General features: G+C 45.1%; 1 protein-coding gene and 1 pseudogene across 1 annotated transcript in view; one reads left to right on the forward strand and one right to left on the reverse strand.

Annotated features, from left to right (window-relative positions):
• The window catches only part of prex2 (phosphatidylinositol-3,4,5-trisphosphate-dependent Rac exchange factor 2), a 246,130-nt gene that overhangs the window by 146,111 nt on the left and 79,737 nt on the right, over positions 1–20,282 (forward strand). Inside the window, exons 26-30 of the mRNA XM_071328774.1 lie at positions 554–736; positions 1,362–1,456; positions 2,905–2,987; positions 10,814–10,904; positions 16,166–16,294. Coding sequence (XP_071184875.1) covers positions 554–736; positions 1,362–1,456; positions 2,905–2,987; positions 10,814–10,904; positions 16,166–16,294 — 581 coding nt within the window. The remainder of the gene's footprint in view (positions 1–553; positions 737–1,361; positions 1,457–2,904; positions 2,988–10,813; positions 10,905–16,165; positions 16,295–20,282) is intronic.
• Positions 4,791–8,622, reverse strand: LOC139531347 (E3 ubiquitin-protein ligase TRIM39-like; annotated as a pseudogene).

Consider the following 20,282-nt stretch of genomic DNA (forward strand, 5'->3'; position numbering starts at 1 on the left):
TGAGTTTAGGCTGTTGACACAGCTGTCTGTGCATGTTTGAAGTTATTCATATTTGGAGGACCTCTGGCCTGCTGGAGTTGTTGTGAGGAAGACTAGCACAAACAGGTTGGAGCTTTGTTTGGCTCTCACTGTCAGTGGGTGTGTGAGTGATGCGGGCGCGCGCACACACATTCGATGATAGGCCTCCACACACACACGCAAGCGCGGACACATTCACTCGCTCACGGGTCTTAACATGCGCATTCACACATACTCACGCAAACACAGTTGACGCGCTTCACACACACTGTTCTTGGTGACGCGCGCGCGCGCGCACACACATCTTGATGACATTAGACACTGTGTTCTTTCACCACGAGGCATGTTTTCCGTGTAAAGAGAGGAGGATAAGGTTGGAGGAGTGAAGACATGTTTGTCGTCATGCTCTCCTGCCTAGTTAGCTGCTGATGGTTATTTCTGACTGCTACAGGAAGGCTCTAGAATGTGGCTACTTTCAATAACCTGCATTTTCTCTCTCGGGTCTCTCTCTCTCCGTCCCTCCTCTCTCTCCCAGCCTCCTCTCCTCCATCACCCTCCCACCTGCCTCAGACATGAAGACCCCAGAGAGTTACATCTCAGCGGAAAGCGAAGGAGAGCGAGGAGGAGAGAAGAACGGAAAGAAGGTGTGTTTCAACGTCGCCGGAGACGAACAGGAGGACTCAGGACACGACACCATCAGCAACAGAGACTCCTACAGGTAATGACCAAGAGAGGGAGGGATGGAGCGAGAGAGTATAGTTGGTAGCCAATTAGCTTGTTGGTGAATAATTTTTCTCCCTCTGTTTTTCTTGTGACTAACAGCAAACATAAAGGCTGCATCCCAAATGGCACCTGTTATGAAGGTCTAGCTCCTTCCTGACCTCTTCGTCTTGACCTCTCCGTTCAGATGGTGACTCAAAATAAATGTATACAAAAGGCAACTACAAACAGGCGTGCCCAAACTAAGGAAAGACCTCATGGCCACCAAACCCACCAGCAGCCTCATGGCTCTCCAAACTGGTACTCTGACTGATCACCTTAATGGGCAGCACCCAACGTGGCTCAGCACCTGGACAAGGTTGCTGCTGCCCCCTGGGGGAATGGAGTGTGGTAGTGTCACCGGCATAGTGTGTTTGTCTATGTCCTAACACTAACCCCCCCCCCCCCCCCCCCCCATATCATAACACAAACTATTCTCTACTTTTAACCAGGGTCCATAGGGTTTAGGGTGCCATTTGGGATAAAGCCAGAAAGATTGACAGTAACCAGTTTTTAGTATTAAAGGGCAGTAAAAGTCTTTCTACTAGCTGCTGGAAAATGTTTTTCCCTGTGTCTCTCTTCAGTGACTGTAACAGCAACAGGAACTCCATAGCTTCCTTCACCAGTATCTGTAGCAGCCACTGCAGCTCCTATGTTCACAGTGATGAGATGGACTCAGGTAACCACTACACACACACACACACACACACACACACACACACACACACACACACACACACACACACACACACACACACACACACACACACACACACACACACACACACACACACACACACTTTGATGAGATGGACTCAGGTAACTAGTACATGCAGTCACATACACACAGACTCCAGTAAGCAGAACCCTGTAATCCAAGACAACCACACCACAACACACAACACACACACACACACAAACACACAACACACACACCACAGACATAAATGACATAACACACGTGAATGATTTACCGTGGAAGTAGTTGTAATGTTATAAATGTTATACTGCAAATGCCTCACCTGTCCACAGTAGTAACACCATTCACAATTAGGGTTGCAAATCGAGGGTATATTACCGGAAACTTTCAAAGTTTACCAGTAAACTACCAGAATTTTGTTAACTTTCAAGGATTAATGTTATTTATCTAGTGGCCCTTTTGGGTATTCGCACACAACTTTATCTTCCATAATCATGTCAACAAAAGAACAGGCTTGAAATGAACTTCAACCAAGTTTGAACCCAGCTCAATGAACAGAACAGAACGCTCATCCCTTTCTTCCCTCTGTCCACAGTAGTCCTATACAATAACGCCACACATGATACGTACTATTTACTAACCAGCACACAAGTTCAAGGCCTACTTTAGACCGCACAATACTTGTTCCATTTTCCCTATTCAACCACAAGGTATAATAACACACATCTGACTGACAGGACTTGATTATGACCTGGCTACATGATTATAGCGTTGAATCTATCGTGTGTCCCAAATGGCACCCTATTCCCTACACAGTGTACTACTTTTGACCAGAGCCGCATGGCCCCTGGTCGAAAGTCGTGCACTATATAGGGAATAGGGTGCCATTTGGGATGCATGCCATGTGAACGGAAAGCCTGTGGTTTAGTATGATTGGGTATGGCAGGCGTTTGGCTCTGTCAATCCACAGCTGTGTCAACCCTTACAAAAAAACCACATGAAGTGTTCCAAAAACACATGTTTTTACATGATTTCACATGTGAAATTGTGTGTGAATTCATGTGATTTTCCACATGTGAAATCATTTGTTTGTTCTATAAGGGAAAAAAGTCAAATATCGATCCCTGTATCTGTCTGCTGTCTGCCAGAGAGCTATCACACGCGCGCTAACTGATACACACACACACACACACACACTGTCATTGTGGTTTACAGGCCCTCACTTAGCAATTAGCATATAATGGCTATGAATTTAGCATGGAGGTGGTTTTAGCAGGATCTTTACAGCTGTGACCGAGATCTGACAGACAGATGGACACAGACAGGCGATTGGACTGGACACAGGGCTGAGTGTGTGTGTCTGCGTGTGTGTGTCTGTGTGTGTCTGCGTCTAATGCTGACTGATGATTATGAATGTTGTCCTATAGGAGACGAGATGCCTGCCAGTGTATGGATATCTCATGACAAGCAGAAGAAACTACACAGCTTCCTGGAGCATCTCTTCAGCCAGGTGGGTACTGAGCTCTATAACAAATCCCAGTGGGCATCGTCCCATGGCGGTGGTACTGTTAACAGACTCATTACTACTACAGATTATGGACACAAGGGAGAGGTATAACATTTCAAATTGTGAAGTAAATAAAATCAGTGGACATTGGACAATGTTGTATAGTACAATACAATAATACATTTGCCTCCCAAATTGCACCCTATTCCCTATGGACCATGGTCATAAGTAGTACGCTATATAGGGAATATGTTTCCTTTTGGGACGCAGGTTAATTGTACTGTTTGACATCAACCCCACTCGTTGCCTACTGGAATTAGATTTCGTAAATCAAATGAATCTGCCGTTGTGAAGGCTACGTCCTCCTTCCCTGACTTCCTCGAAATCCATATGGGTATGTGATGTTGTTTTGGTTTCTTAGATTTCATCTTTGTGGTTTCCTGGGATATTTAGGTTTTTTCCTTCTGACCTATGACCTCTGTTGATTTACTATCACATGTCTGATGGGCCGGCCCACCCAACCGCTGGTCTACAAACATCAGGGTACCCTAACCTTGACACCTAACCTCTCTCACACTCTGGGAAACGGGAGTGTAACGAGTATGATAGCATGGCCCCTTTGACACACACATACACGTGCACACTCTCCCCACCACGCACAAACACTCCTGGGAGACATTTCCACTGTGTTGAAAAAGCCTGTTCAACGTATCTGTCTCCATCCATGGGCAGTAAAAGTACAGAATGGGGTCCGCTGCTGCCTCGGCATTTTCCGCTCCGCTCCTTTCCTTTCCTGCCGTTCGTTTGTTTTATTGTAGGCGAGCTTCCCGGGCTTTGTTTATACACGACAGATGAGATGTGATCTCTTAGCAGGGGTTAGGGGTGCGTGTTTGTGCATGAGCGGCAGAGCTGTTCCAGTTCTTCATGATTTGACGGCAGTTAAATTCATGCAATGGAATTTAATTATGGACACAGTGATTACCCAAGCGCGCACACACACACACACACACACACACACACACACACACACACACACACACACACACACACACACACACACACACACACACACACACACACACACACACACACACACACACACACACACACACACACACACACACACACACACACACACTTCCCTTATCACTTAAGTGCACACCGTAGAAAAGAAGACTGTAGTTTTCATCTTTGAGATATTTCTAGTTGTTGTATTTTTATATTCCTCATAAGAGTGACACTGAGAGATCCAGCATATTGAATATATTACAGAGATCATCAGACATATCGGATACATCAAAAGACCCCCTTCCCCCACCCCAAATAGTATTTTCTCCTCCCATCTCCAATACAAAGACTGTATGTCCAGTACAGGACAAGTGAGTGTAGTCTCTCTAGACAGACTTGTTGCCTCCCACGAAGTTCCAGTGTTTCTGGCTTAACACCTCTGTAGAAGTTCCGGCGTCAGTTGGGTTCGAGCGGACGAGTCGAAAATGGGAAGCGCGTCACCGGAGACATCACTGCTGTATCCACTTGTTGCCTTAGATAAAACATGAGCACAATTCCCGCCCGCATTTTAAGCCCCGCCTACCCAAACTCATGATTTTGTAGGGACAGTTGTCTGTCCGAAGAGGTTGTCTGACCCTCCCCGTGAATTTTTTTCTCCCCCTTTTGAAATGTCTGAGAGAATCCAAAATTCTTCCCAGACCTTGTGCCGTAGCTCCAAACATTGCTCCAAGTGCAGTGTCTGGAAGTGCAGTGTCTGGAAGTGCAGTGTCTGGAAGTGCAGTGTCTGGGAGTGCAGTGTCTGGGAGTGCAGTGTCTGGAAGTGCAGTGTCTGGAAGTGCAGTGTCTGGAAGTGCAGTACAGTGTTTCAGTGCAGTGTTTCCTCTTGCACAAAGAAAGAAAACAATTTCATGACCTTTCATTTCAATCTGTAATCTCCATGATCATCGAACAACGATCGTCTGACTGGGAGGTTAAAGTTCAGTCTGTGTCTGACAAACAGACATAGTCTGGTTCTGAGTCTTTGTCCCAGACTGTGACAGGAGAAATGACCAGCGGGTCTGCGTTTTCAGCCTTTTTATAACAGGGGCAGAAGTATGGGTAGAGTTTCTCAGTGAAGGTGCAGCCAGTGAAAGTGTACATATGACAAGGAGATATGTCCTCACTTGTAAGCCAGGAGACCTGTCCCCCCGCATCATAAAAGGAGACCTGACCCCCCCTCATAATCCACGAACACCCCCACCTTCTGGGGCTTCTTACTTAGAGAGAGGCGGACAATTGAGCTTGAGATAGCCTGGTACTCATTTCTAGACCTCAGCCCCACAGTCCAGACTCCATTTTCCCAGCTAAATGGAGCTTTACCCATCCTGTCGAGGGACTCTCTGGCCACTCCTAACTGCCACTTTGTCTTATTCCTGACTAGCACCTCATAATAGAATCTCCCTGAGGAGAAGCCCTCTTTGCCAAGGACACAAGTAGCATTACCAAACCTCCCTGGGTAGTCATAAACATTCCTTTTTTTGCTTCCATGCTCCAAAGTTGACCATCCTTAGAGATGGTAAGATTGGGATGTGCTGTTTTAGGGTCTAGGGTCACGTCCACTTCATACTGCTACATACTCTTCAGCTCAGCATCACGCAACGTTTTCAGTTCGCTCATCAGTTTCTCCTGCAGCTGGGACACAGTCTTCTCCATCAGCTCTCTCTGAGACACAGCTCTCTTAATCTCTCCCTCACACACCTGGCTATAGACACTGATCTTAGACCAGTCCTTGGTGGGCAGAAGGCTGCGTAGGGAATGGAAGCTCTGGAGGAAGTGGTAGTGGTCCTCGGTGCACGGCAGCTGCTTCAGCTCAGTGCTTCCTGTCAGTAGCACAGGGATTTTCTGCTCCAGCTCTTTAATGAACCCTTTACCCTGCCTCTCTGCTGCAGTCTGCTTCCCCTCAATCACCTCAATGAGCTGGGCCTGACTTCCCTTAATGAGATCCATTAGATCAGTGAAGACCTCAATCCTTATCCCAGTCTGCTGTTCCCACATGCTTCAAGAGGGCCACCATTGTTCCTGTTCCCAAGAAAGCTAAGGTAACTGAGCTAAACGACTACCGCCCCGTAGCACTCACTTCCGTCATCATGAAGTGCTTTGAGAGACTAGTCAAGGACCATATCACCTCCACCCTACCGGACACCCTAGACCCACTCCAATTTGCTTACCGACCCAATAGGTCCACAGACGACGCAATCGCAACCACACTGCACACTGCCCTAACCCATCTGGACAAGAGGAATACCCATGTGAGAATGCTGTTCATCGATTACAGCTCAGCATTTAACACCATAGTACCCTCCAAACTCGTCATCAAGCTCGAGACCCTGGGTCTCGACCCCGCCCTGTGCAACTGGGTCCTGGACTTCCTGACGGGCCGCCCCCAGGTGGTGAGGGTAGGTAACAACATCTCCACCCCGCTGATCCTCAACACTGGGGCCCCACAAGGGTGCGTTCTGAGCCCTCTCCTGTACTCCCTGTTCACCCACGACTGCGTGGCCATGCACGCCTCCAACTCAATCATCAAGTTTGCGGATGACACTACAGTGGTAGGCTTGATTACCAACAACGACGAGACGGCCTACAGGGAGGAGGTGAGGGCCCTCGGAGTGTGGTGTCAGGAAAATAACCTCACACTCAACGTCAACAAAACAAAGGAGATGATTGTGGACTTCAGGAAACAGCAGAGGGAGCACCCCCCTATCCACATCGACGGGTCAGTAGTGGAGAAGGTGGAAAGTTTTAAGTTCCTCGGTGTACACATCACGGACAAACTGAATTGGTCCACCCACACAGACAGCGTTGTGAAGAAGGCGCAGCAGCGCCTCTTCAACCTCAGGAGGCTGAAGAAATTTGGCTTGTCACCAAAAGCACTCACAAACTTCTACAGATGCACAATCGAGAGCATCCTGTCGGGCTGTATCACCGCCTGGTACGGCAACTGCTCCGCCCACAACCGTAAGGCTCTCCAGAGGGTAGTGAGGTCTGCAGAACGCATCACCAGGGGCAAACTACCTGCCCTCCAGGACACCTACACCACCCGATGTCACAGGAAGGCCATAAAGATCATCAAGGACAACAACCACCCAAGCCACTGCCTGTTCACCCCGCTATCATCCAGAAGGCGAGGTCAGTACAGGTGCATCAAAGCAGGGACCGAGAGACTGAAAAACAGCTTCTATCTCAAGGCCATCAGACTGTTAAACAGCCACCACTAACATTTAGCGGCCGCTGCCAACATACTGACTCAACTCCAGCCACTTTAAAAATGAGAATTGATGGAAATTATGTAAAAATGTACCACTAGCCACTTTAAACAATGCCACTTAATACAATGTTTACATACCCTACATTACCCATCTCATATGTATATACTGTACTCTATATCATCTACTGCATCTTGCCATCTTTATGTAATACATGTACCACTAGCCACTTTAAACTATGCCACTTTATGTTTACATACCCTACAGTACTCATCTCATATGTATATACCGTACTCTATACCATCTACTGCATCTGCCATGCCGTTCTGTACCACCACTCATTCATATATCTTTATGTACATATTCTTTATCCCTTTACACTTGTGTGTGTGTGTAAGGTAGTAGTTGTGGAATTGTTAGGTTAGATTACTGTTGGTTATTACTGCATTGTCGGAACTAGAAGCACAAGCATTTCGCTACACTCGCATTAACATCTGCTAACCATGTGTATGTGACTAATAAAATTAGATTAGATTTGATTTGATTTGATTTGATTTGACCTGCATCTGCACGCTGTCTCCTATCTCTCTCGCTCCGCGTCTCTCTTGCTGAGCTCTACGGACTCGTTAATCTCCTGAACCTTCTGTTGTCGCTCCTGGATCATCTGCTGCACCTGTGCCTCCGTCTTCCTCCTTCCTCTCCCCATACTCTTCCTCTAGAGGGACAATGTGGTGACTCTTGTGGTCTGCCTCGGTGTAGAACTGGCACACACACATCTGGTCAGTCCTACAGAACAGCTCCAGGAGTCTGTCGTGCTTCTTGCACATCCTGTCTTCCAGGTTCTGCACGGGGGTCGATCTGCTTCTGTCTCTTTAAGGCTGCGGCTATCTGATGAGGCTGCAGGTGAGTTTCGCGGTAAGAGGTCAGACACACCGGGCAGGATTTCAGAGCCCTGAGCTTTGTCCCAGTGCAGACGTCACAGGCCACTTCTCCTGGCTCAGCAGCTTTTACTTGAACTGCCTGCCTGAACTGAGCAGTCATCTCAGAAATGAAAGTATTGACCAAGAGATCTGGTCTCCGACCAAAATCTGTTTTACGGATTGGAGAATGGCACAGTCCAGTGCTATCGCAGTATCCACTGATGCAAGCCTTGCAGAAGTTGTGTCCACATGTAATAGAGACAGGATTTGTGAACACATCCAGACATATAGAGCACACAAACTGCTCCTCTGACAGGAGACTGCTGCAGGTGGCCATATCTAGACGGAGACCATGAAACATGGCATTAGCCGAATGTCAATAAAACTTTATGAATTGACAGATTCAGCTTTAAAGACCCCCACAAGCCTCCTAAAGCACCTCATTTATCATGTGATTTACCTAACAGAAGGCACATTTCAATAGGTGGTGCAGGTGTCCTGATTATGTGGCACAAGTTTGGGGGGGAGGCTGTGATTACACCATTTTTTGTTGTTGTTGTTGTTGCTTTAACCCTAAAAGCGACAACATATTTTTGGCATAAAAGCGCCAACGGTGGTCATTTTTTATCACAAATTGGTATTGATTGCAAAGAGACACTGTCAAGCAGTAACACATGTTTATTTTATTAACCTTTTGTAAGTAAATGGTTTAAATTCCCCAAAATATGCATTTTATTTTTTTTATCACACATTTATCCTTAAATTTGATGTTTCAAAATGTTTTTGTATGTTTTTCACATTTTGAACAGATTTTTTAAAATACATTTTATCCGTAGTCACGAGTTAGGAACATTCGTCTGTTATTAATTCAAAGAGTTGTGTTTATGTGATACTGAGAAATTGCCGATTGAGCTCATCTGTCATACCTGTACGGCCTAAAATGGCCACTAATATGGGCGATAATCTGTAGGCAATATGGGCGCTGGTGCCATCAGACTTTTAGCTCTAAATGTTTAATTCTATGAGCTATCAACTCGGTGCCATTTGCACCTGAAAGATGAGACTCTCAACTTGGTAAAGAGACATTGACTGGAAGTTAAATATATATTTACATTTTTGATTTCTTTGTTCTAGTGGCTGCCACGCCCTCCATGGGTCAAATCTGGAGTGGCTCCATATCTATATATTTTCAATGTACATGCATCTATCTCTGTGCCAAATTTGGTAGACTATCGCAAAGTTAACTTTTGACTCCACATTTTCAGTTTAGTAGACAACAAAATAATTGTTTATTCCTCCATATTAACACAGAAATCATGTATTTAAAAAAATAAATTAAATTGTTGGTACCTACTTCCTTGAAAAAATGTATTCCTTTTTGGCGCTTTTAGGGTTAAGTGTGTACGTTACTGGAGTTATACTTGGGATATCGTTTTTCAATGGAGAAAGTAAAAAATAGCTGGAAAGGGTACCAAGCTCCAACCATGGAGACTTTGTCTAGGTAAATCTTTGTCTCCTCACCTGTGTGTTCTGGTGTTGACTCTTCTGTTTTCTAATTAATAAGAGACCCTGAGGAGACAGTGTTGTTGTGTGCCTCCGGGTCGGATGATGTCTTTTCATTTCAGTAAAATTAAATGATAACATGCCTCTCCTTCCTGTTGTGCTAAACCAGTCCGGGTAGTTTTTCCCTTTGATATATTAATTATTTTTATTTTTATTTAACCTTTATTTCACTTGGCAAGTCAGTTAAGAACAAATTCTTATTTACAATGACGGCCTAGTAACAGTGGGTTAACTGCCTTGTTCAGGGGCTGGACAACAGGTTTTTACCTCAGCTCGGGGATTCGATCTAGCAACCTTTCGGTTACTGGCCCAACGCTCTAACCACTAGGCTACCTGCCGCTATGGTACTTCTATTGTCAGGTACATGAAAAACACAGACTAAACAAGCACAACAACCTCAGACCGACTGGACCCACACAATAATACCATACATTCTTGACAGTTCTGGCACGCCATTCAGTGAACACAAAATTTCTAACTTCGACGTACATACATTACAAGTCCAAAGTTTGGACACCAGGGTTTTTCTTTATTTTTACTATTTTCTACATTGTCGAATACTAGTGAAGACATCAAAACTATGAAATAACACGTATGGAGCCATGTAGTAACCAAAATAGGGCCAACTTCTGTATACCACCCCTACCTTGAAACAACACAACTGATTGGCTCAAACATGTTAAGAAGGAAAGGCAAAGGGTGCCTACTTTGAATAATCTAAAATCTAAAATATATTTGGATTTGTTTAACACTTTTTTGCTTACTACATGATTCCAAATATGTTATTTCCTAGTTTTGATGTCTTCACTCTTATTCTACAATGTAGAAAGAAAAATAAAATCTGAAAAACCCTTGAATGAGTAGGTGTGTCCAAGCTTTTCACTGGTACTGTAATTACATTTGATTCCATGAATTGAACTGCCAAAAATCATGAAGAAAGAACTGGAACAGCACCATTACGCACACACCCCTAACCCCCTGCTAACAGAACACATCTCATCAGTAGTGTATGTTTCTGTCTCTGTCTCACTGTGTCTCTGTGTCTCTGTGTCTCTGTCTCTCTCTCTTCGTCTGTCTCTCTGTTTCTCTTCAGGTGGAGTCCATCACCAGTCTGCTGAAGGGAGCGGTGGTGGCCAAGGCCTTTGAACAGACCAAGTGTTTCACACCTGGACGAGGACTACAAGGTAAAGACGGAGGGGTTGTCTTTCAGTGTGCACCTTATTAACTTTGTAGTGCACTACTTTTGACGAGGACTGCCCGGTAAAGACGGAGGGTTGTCTCTTACATACAGCTGGGTTATACTGTCAACACTTAGCCTAGAACCAAACAGGCCCAACTCTAGCCTACTGTAACAAGATGGGTTTGGTCGACGGAAGAAATCCAGAAGCAAAAAAGAACACTCTGGGGATGTTTGCCTTTCAATGGGAGGAAAAACTCCATCCTTTCTTCTCCTCCCTCCATTCCCTACCTCCATTCCATCCCCTCCCTCTCCACATGCATCCCTTTCTCTGGCATGGTGGTATATAGATTTTTTTCTCCTCCCTTTTCCTGTAAGGGCTGTTTTTGTACGGTTTTGGAGTGTTTTTGTAGTGTTTTTAGCTGGGGTGTAGCTGTGCTTATTAGGGCTTGCTCGGGTGCACAGTAGAGCTTGGAGAAGTAAGATAACATTGGAGAGACTCCAGACCCAGCATCCATCCCTCCCTCCCTCCCTCCATCGCTCCTTCTCTCTAAAGAAAGAAAGAGTTTGAGAGGAAACAGGACCTGCTCAGAAAACACTGCAGCCTCCCTCACAGGGCTGCTACTTCCTGTGTGTGTGTGTGTGTGTGTGTGTGTGTGTGTGTGTGTGCGTGTGCGTGTGTGTGTGTGCGTGTGCGTGCGTGCGTGCACAGGCTTGCATGCATCCCCTCCACCCCTCTGTTCATCTCTCCTATTCCAAGCCCTCTGTGCCCTCCTCTTTCGCACTCTCTCTCCCTCCCTCCATCCTTCCCTTCTCTCTGTTCCTCTCATATCCATCTGTACCCTTCCCTTCTCTCTGAGCAACACCTTATATCTGGAACTGTGCCACTGGTCTGCTATTTATTGCAATTCCGCCCCATATTTAGTACAGTACTGCATATCACCCAACAGTGAAGATGACACCATACAGACCTACTGTACGTATATAATAGCCACAGTTGTCAGATCGCATCATAACAATATACTGTTAACTAAAGTTTTTGGGGCTCAGTTTCTGCTTGTTTTGGCTTTACCTTGTGTGTGTGGGTCCCAAAGCGCACCCTATTCCCTATATAATGAACTACTTCTGAACAGGGCTCTATATAGGGAATCAGGTGCCATTTGGGAGGCAGAACTTTTCTTGGCCTGAAACATTCAGCTTCTATCAATTGTTTTGTTTTATCTCATTGTGTAGGAAGGTTTTCTGTTCTCTCCGAAGAACTTTACTCTCAGATACAAATTTAATCTGGACAGGAAATGCAGCTGGAAGAAAAGTTGCTATATTTAACCCTATCAGTTTCCTGGAGTGACAATAAACCGTTATCGTTTCCATGTTCTGGCTATAAATCTTGAATCTCCATTGCTGAGTCGGGACATTCTGGAGATCAGATGGTGTACAGTTGTTTTCATGAAAAGGAGGAACATCTCTTGTTTCTGTATAAATGTCATGGCCAAGGTTTCTAAAGGTTAGGTTTTGTGGGTTTCAAAGGCTACGTCCCAAATGGCAGGCTATTCCCTATGTAGTGCACTACTTTTGACTAGAAATGTAATCAGAGTAGGGCATTTGTAAAGGGAATTGGGTGCCGTGTGGGACACAGATAATGACTGTAGTGAATAATGAACTGAATTGAATCAGTCTGGCACAGCCCCAACCTGTGTGGTGGCCTGGGGCTATACAGTTGAAGTCGGAAGTTTACATACACCTTAGCCAAATACATTTAAACTCAGTTTTTCACAATTCCTGATATTAAATCCTAGTAGAAATTCCCTGTCTTAGGTCAGTTAGGATCACCACTTTATTTTAAGAATGTGAAATAGTAGAGAATGATTTATTTCAGGTTTAATTTCTTTCGTCACATTCCAAATGGGTCAGAAGTTTACATACACTCAATTAGTATTTTGTAGCATTGCCTTTAAATTGTTTAACTTGGGTCAAACGTTTCGGGTAGCCTTCCACAAGCTTCCCACAATAAGTTGGGTGAATTTTGGCCCATTCCTCCTGACAGAGCTGGTGTAACTGAGCCAGGTTTGTAGGCCTCCTTCCTCACACACGCTTTTTCAGTTCTGCACACAAATGTTCTATGGGATTGAGGTCAGGGCTTTGTGATGGCCACTCCAATACCTTGACTTTGTTGTCCTTAAGCCATTTTGACACAACTTTTGAAGTATGCTTGGGGTCATTGTCCATTTGGAAGACACATTTGCGACCAAGCTTTTACTTCCTGACTGATGTCTTGAGATGTTGCTTCAATATATCCGCATAATTTTCCTGCCTCATGATGCCATCTATTTTGTGAAGTGCACCAGTCCCTCCTGCAGCAAAGCACCCCCACAACATGATGCTTCCACCCCCGTGCTTCATGGTTGGGATGGTGTTCTTCGGCTTGCAAGTGTCCCCCTTTTTCATCCAAACATAACGATGGTCATTATGGCCAAACATTTCTATTTTTGTTTCATCAGACCAGAGGACATTTCTCCAAAAAGTACGATCTTTGTCCCCATGTGCAGTTGCAAACCGTAGTCTGGCTTTTTTATGGCGGTTTTGGAGCAGTGGCTTCTTCCTTGCTGAGCGGCCTTTCAGGTTATGTCTATATAGGACTTCTTTTACTGTGGATATAGATACTTTTGTACCTGTTTACTCCAGCATCTTCACAATGTCCTTTGCTGTTGTTCTGGGATTGTTTCACACTTTTCGCACCAAAGTACGTTCATCTCTAGGAGACAGAACGCATCTCCTTCCTGAGCGGAATGACGGCTGCGGGGTCCCATGGTGTTTATACTTGCGTACTATTGTTTGTACAGATGAACGTGGTACCTTCAAGCATTTGGAAATTGTTCCCAAGGATGAACCAGACTTGTGGAGGTCAACTATTTTTTTTTGAGGTCTTAGCTGATTTCTTTTGATTTTCCCATGATGTCAAGCAAAGAGGCACTGAGTTTGAAGGTAGGCCTTGAAGTACATCCACAGGTACACCTCCAATTGACTCAAATGATGTCAGTTAGCCTGTCAGAAGCTTCTAAAACCATGACATTTTCTGGAATTTTCCAAGCCGTTTTAAAGGCACAGTCAAATCAAATCAAATTTTATTTCTCACATACACATGGTTAGCAGATGTTAATGCGAGTGTAGCGAAATGCTTGTGCTTCTAGTTCCGACAATGCAGTAATAACCAACGAGTAATCTAACCTAACAATTCCACAACAACTACCTTATACACTTAGTGTATGTAAACTCCTGACCCCACTGGAATTGTGACACAGTAAATTATAAGGGAAATAATCTGCCTGTAAACAAATGTTGGAAAAATTACATGTCATGCACAGAGTGGATGTCCTAACCGAATTGCCAAAACTATAGTTTGTTAACAAGAAATGTGTGGAGTGGTTTAAAAATGAGTTTTAATGATTCCAACCTAAGTGTATGTAATCTTCCGACTTCAACTGTATGTATCAAGCATTTCAGAGTAGGATTGCTGATCTAGGATCAAGTCCCCCCCTTACATATAATGTTATTCATTGTGATCGAAAAGGCATAACCAATCCTAAATCAGCACTCCTTCTCTGAGACGCTGGATACATCTGGCCCTGATCTGTAGCTTATACCCATCTCCTACACTCTCCTAAAAAGTTGGTTGTCTTTGTGTGTCTTTGAGGATATTTTATTAGACTCGGGGTGTGTGTGTGTGTGTGTGGGGGGGGGGGGGGGTGTTAGGTCCCCTATGTGTGTTTGTGTGGGGGTTGGGGGGGGTGTTAGGTTCCCTATGTGTGTTTTAAATATCAGAACCCTCCAAACACTTTGCACATTTTACATGTTTCATTTCTCTCCTCTGATCTGTGTCTCTCACCCCATGTGAGCACAGATGCATTTGATCTAGGAGGAGTGTGTGTGTGCGTGCGTTATGTTGATCCGATGAAGCGTATCGCTGGTGTAGTGTGTGTGTTGATAATAAAGTAGATGGCAGAGCATTCCTCCTTCCTAGAGAAAAGAAACACAAACGCACACACCAAACACACCCACAGCCCCACACACTACACACACAAGGTAGACCAAATCCCTAAATGCCCTACAAGCCTCTAGTTCACCACCATCCTGTTATCACAGATTCAACCTACCATCTCTCTCCAAAATATACACTATATCTAACCCCTCTGTGTGTGTGTGTCTCTCAGTGTTTACATCCTAGATTGATCTGCTGCTCCCCCTCTCTCGCTCTCTCGCTCTCTCGCTCTCTCTCTCTCCCTCCCTATCCTAATAAAGACTGTCTGTGTGTGAGGCACGGATAGGACCAAACAAAGACAGCAGTCTTAATGAGACATTCATTAGCAGACATCCAATCATATCTGTCTGGCACTCAGACATACGTCCACAGTGTCTGGGCTGAAGGAATGGAGACGGAAGGGAGAGAGAGGTATTGGGGGTGAGAGGGCGAGACAGAGGGGAGAGAGAGCGAATGTGAGGGACATTTGGGAGTGTGTGTGTGGGCTTTGGTTCTCACCTTCAGATAGAGGAGTAAAATGATGAGGTATGTCTGGAATTCTTTCCTCTCCTCCGCCACTCTCATCCCTTCACCCCTCTCTTCTCTCCGATGAATAATGCAGGAGATGATCGGCTCCGTATCCTCCATTCCTCTCCATCTCCCTGTGTGTCCCAGGCTTTGAAGGACGATAAAGCCCCTCATGTTGTGTCTACCTTAGTCACACGAGGGATGAAGGGGGGATGTGGGCAGTGTGTGCCAAATAATAACTTGACTAGTTACTTCTGTGTGGTGGCCTGAGGCTGGTTAAGAATATACCTGTTTTTTGTTTAGTAGGTGGATCACAATAAGGCCTTCAGTTTTGTGGCAACAAACCGATGCCTTCGAGGCAACAGGCTATGATTTTGGACAGCAAAGTAACTTGTCTAAAAAACATATTTCGTCTCCTGTCATTCCTCGATCCCACACGTCTTTCTTCTAAATGATTCAGGATACTGATTTAGCTGTTTGGCTACTCCTCTCTATGTCCAGGAGATCTGCAATATAACCAGAACATCATCCAAATAAGAATTCCTTACTTAGGGACACTTCAACAAGGCTCTGAATAAAGGTGTCCTGGGTTAAGGAAGGTGTTTTTGGATGATCAAGTCCCTCAGTCAAGAACCTGATTCCCTATTGGATCAAGCTGGGCTGAAGCATGTTTGGGTACGCTTTCGTTCTCTGATTATAACATGTTGTTTTGTTGTGTCTGTCAGAGTTCCAGCAGGAGATGGATCCTCGGGTTAACTGTACCAAGAAGCTCCGTGTCCACATCAAGCAGGACCCATGGAACCTCCCCAGCAGCGTACAGGCCCTCACACACACCATCGCCAAGTTCGTAGAAGGTAAGATGCACACGCTGAGACCTTGAAAAAGCCTCTGTAATGAGTTTGTCTCCATCTGCAGTAAAAGTCCACAGAGGTACAAACTTGAGGCAGTGCACCATACAGTACACACAGAACATTGGACACAAAGGCCTTCATCCACACATTAGCCAAGTTGGAAGGTTAGTGCTGAATATGGTGCATGCACACCAATTACAACAAAACTTGGGAACACCACACCAGATGCAACAAAACTTGGGAACACCACACCAGATACAACAAAACTCGGGAACACCACACCAGATGCAACAAAACTCGGGAACATCACACCAGATACAACAAAACTCGGGAACACCACACCAGATGCAACAAAACTCGGGAACATCACACCAGATGCAACAAAACTTGGGAACACCACACCAGATACAACAAAACTCGGGAACACCACACCAGATACAACAAAACTCGGGAACACCACACCAGATGCAACAAAACTCGGGAACACCACACCAGATACAACAAAACTTGGGAACATCACACCAGATGCAACAAAACTTGGGAACATCACACCAGATACAACAAAACTCGGGAACACCACACCAGATACAACAAAACTCGGGAACACCACACCAGATGCAACAACACTTGGGAACACCACACCAGATACAACAAAACTCGGGAACACCACACCAAATACAACAAAACTCGGGAACGTCACACCAGATACAACAAAACTCGGGAACACCACACCAGATACAACAAAACTCGGGAACATCACACCAGATACAACAAAACTCGGGAACACCACACCAGATGCAACAAAACTCGGGAACACCACACCAGATGCAACAAAACTCGGGAACACCACACCAGATACAACAAAACTCGGGAACACCACACCAGATACAACAAAACTCGGGAACACCAAACAGATGCAACAAAACTCGGAACACCACACCAGATGCAACAAAACTCGGAACACCACACCAGATGCAACAATACTCGGAACACCAAACCAGATGCAACAAAACTCGGGAACACCACACCAGATACAACAAAACTCGGGAACACCAAACCAGATGCAACAAAACTCGGGAACACCACACCAGATGCAAGAAAACTCGGAAACACCACACCAGATGCAACAAAACTTGGGAACACCACACCAGATACAACAAAACTCGGGAACACCACACCAGATACAACAAAACTCGGGAACATCACACCAGATACAACAAAACTCGGGAACACCACACCAGATACAACAAAACTCGGGAACACCACACCAGATGCAACAAAACTCGGGAACATCACACCAGATACAACAAAACTCCGCAACACCACACCAGATGCAACAAAACTCGGGAACATCACACCAGATACAACAAAACTCGGGAACACCACACCAGATGCAACAAAACTCGGGAACATCACACCAGATGCAACAAAACTTGGGAACACCACACCAGATACAACAAAACTCGGGAACACCACACCAGATACAACAAAACTCGGGAACACCACACCAGATGCAACAAAACTCGGGAACACCACACCAGATACAACAAAACTTGGGAACATCACACCAGATGCAACAAAACTTGGGAACATCACACCAGATACAACAAAACTCGGGAACACCACACCAGATACAACAAAACTCGGGAACACCACACCAGATGCAACAACACTTGGGAACACCACACCAGATACAACAAAACTCGGAACACCACACCAGATGCAACAAAACTCGGGAACACCACACCAGATACAACAAAACTCGGGAACACCACACCAGATACAACAAAACTCGGGAACACCAAACAGATGCAACAAAACTCGGAACACCACACCAGATGCAACAAAACTCGGAACACCACACCAGATGCAACAATACTCGGAACACCAAACCAGATGCAACAAAACTCGGGAACACCACACCAGATACAACAAAACTCGGGAACACCACACCAGATGCAACAAAACTCGGGAACACCACACCAGATGCAACAAAACTCGGGAACACCACACCAGATGCAACAAAACTCGGGAACACCACACTAGATGCAACAATACTCAGAACACCAAACCAGATGCAACAAAACTCGGGAACACCACACCAGATGCAACAAAACTCGGGAACACCACACCAGATACAACAAAACTCGGAACACCACACCAGATACAACAAAACTCGGGAACACCACACCAGATACAACAAAACTCGGGAACACCACACCAGATACAACAAAACTTGGGAACACCACACCAGATACAACAAAACTCGGAACACCACACCAGATACAACAAAACTCGGGAACACCACACCAGATACAACAAAACTCGGGAACACCACACCAGATGCAACAAAACTCGGGAACACCACACCAGATACAACAAAACTCGGAACACCACACCAGATGCAACAAAACTCGGGAACACCACACCAGATGCAACAAAACTCGGGAACACCACAACAGATACAACAAAACTCGGGAACACCACACCGGATACAACAAAACTCGGGAACACCACACCGGATACAACAAAACTCGGGAACACCACACCGGATACAACAAAACTCGGGAACACCACACCGGATGCAACAAAACTTGGGAACACCACACCAGATGCAACAAAACTTGGGAACACCACACCAGATACAACAAAACTCGGAACACCACACCAGATACAACAAAACTCGGAACACCACACCAGATACAACAAAACTTGGGAACACCACACCAGATGCAACAAAACTCGGGAACACCACACTAGATACAACAAAACTCGGAACACCACACACAACAGATGCATAAATATAAAGTTCGTAACAGTTTGAGATGAAACCACTTAAACTGAGTTATAGAGCAGAAGCCTCTCCCTGGTTAGTCCTTAGCATCCCAAATACGGTGCCTTCAGTAAGTATTCATACCCCTCGACTTATTCCACATTTTGTTGTGTTACAGTAGAGGTGGGGAACCTTTTTGCCATCAAGGGCCATTTGGATATTTATAAATGAATTTGCGGGCCTTATTATTATAATTTGCTATTTTCTGCTTTATTCATGTTTTAATGTGACTCTAATCACTGACATTGATTTTATAGTTTAAATATGACTTATGATGTTTGTGTCCTTGAGTATTTAGAAAAGTGCTAGCCCTATTTAAATAAATATTAGTATTGTAAATAATGTTGTTGTTATTATGACTACTTGTTCAAACTCACTCTAATGCGATGGCTGAAACTGCTTATCTTTGACGAGGCGTTTGATATCAGCTGGCAGTGAAGATGACACTACTCCCAGCTGGTTTTCCTGGTTTCTGTCAGTCAGTCTTGAGCGGAATCGAGTGTTTGCAAGAGTCAGTTTGGAAAAGAACTGCTCACAGCAGTAGGTCGTCCCGAACACAGACACAAATTTCAGTGCACGTCTCCTCAGAACAGGAAAATGCTCAGCACTAACGCACATTTTGTAGAACTCAAGGAGAGCGAGGTTGTTGTACCTGGCTTTGAGCTCGTCATTGCTTTGCAGCTCAATGACTTCGTGTTGTAGGCCATCCGGCACATCCGCTGGTTCAACGTTAAACAGGGTTGCAAATATGTTCAACTCCAGTTATTTACTTTTCACATCCTTAAACCACTCACAAAATGCCTTCGTGAGCTTTCCACACTCCCACTCAGGCTCTTGTCCTTGCAGAGTAGGAAAATGCACTGTGTTACCCCTTTTTAGTTGGACATTCCATCGGTTTAATTTTGCTTCAAACGATTTCACGTTTGACAGCAGATCGCCGAGAAGCTGGTTCGGCCCTTGGAGCTTGACGTTCAAGTCAGACAGACACTTGGTTATGTCCACCATGAAGGCCAAATCACACATCCACTTGTCATCACTCAGTTCCGCGACATGTTTCTCTCATCTCCATTAATTGTTTTACTTCATCCTTCAGTCCGTAAAACCGCGCGAGCATGTTTTCCTGGCTCAACCATCGCACCTCACAGTGGTAAACCAGAT

Source organism: Salvelinus alpinus, chromosome 10 (assembly GCF_045679555.1).
Source record: "Salvelinus alpinus chromosome 10, SLU_Salpinus.1, whole genome shotgun sequence".
NCBI lineage: Eukaryota > Metazoa > Chordata > Actinopteri > Salmoniformes > Salmonidae > Salvelinus > Salvelinus alpinus.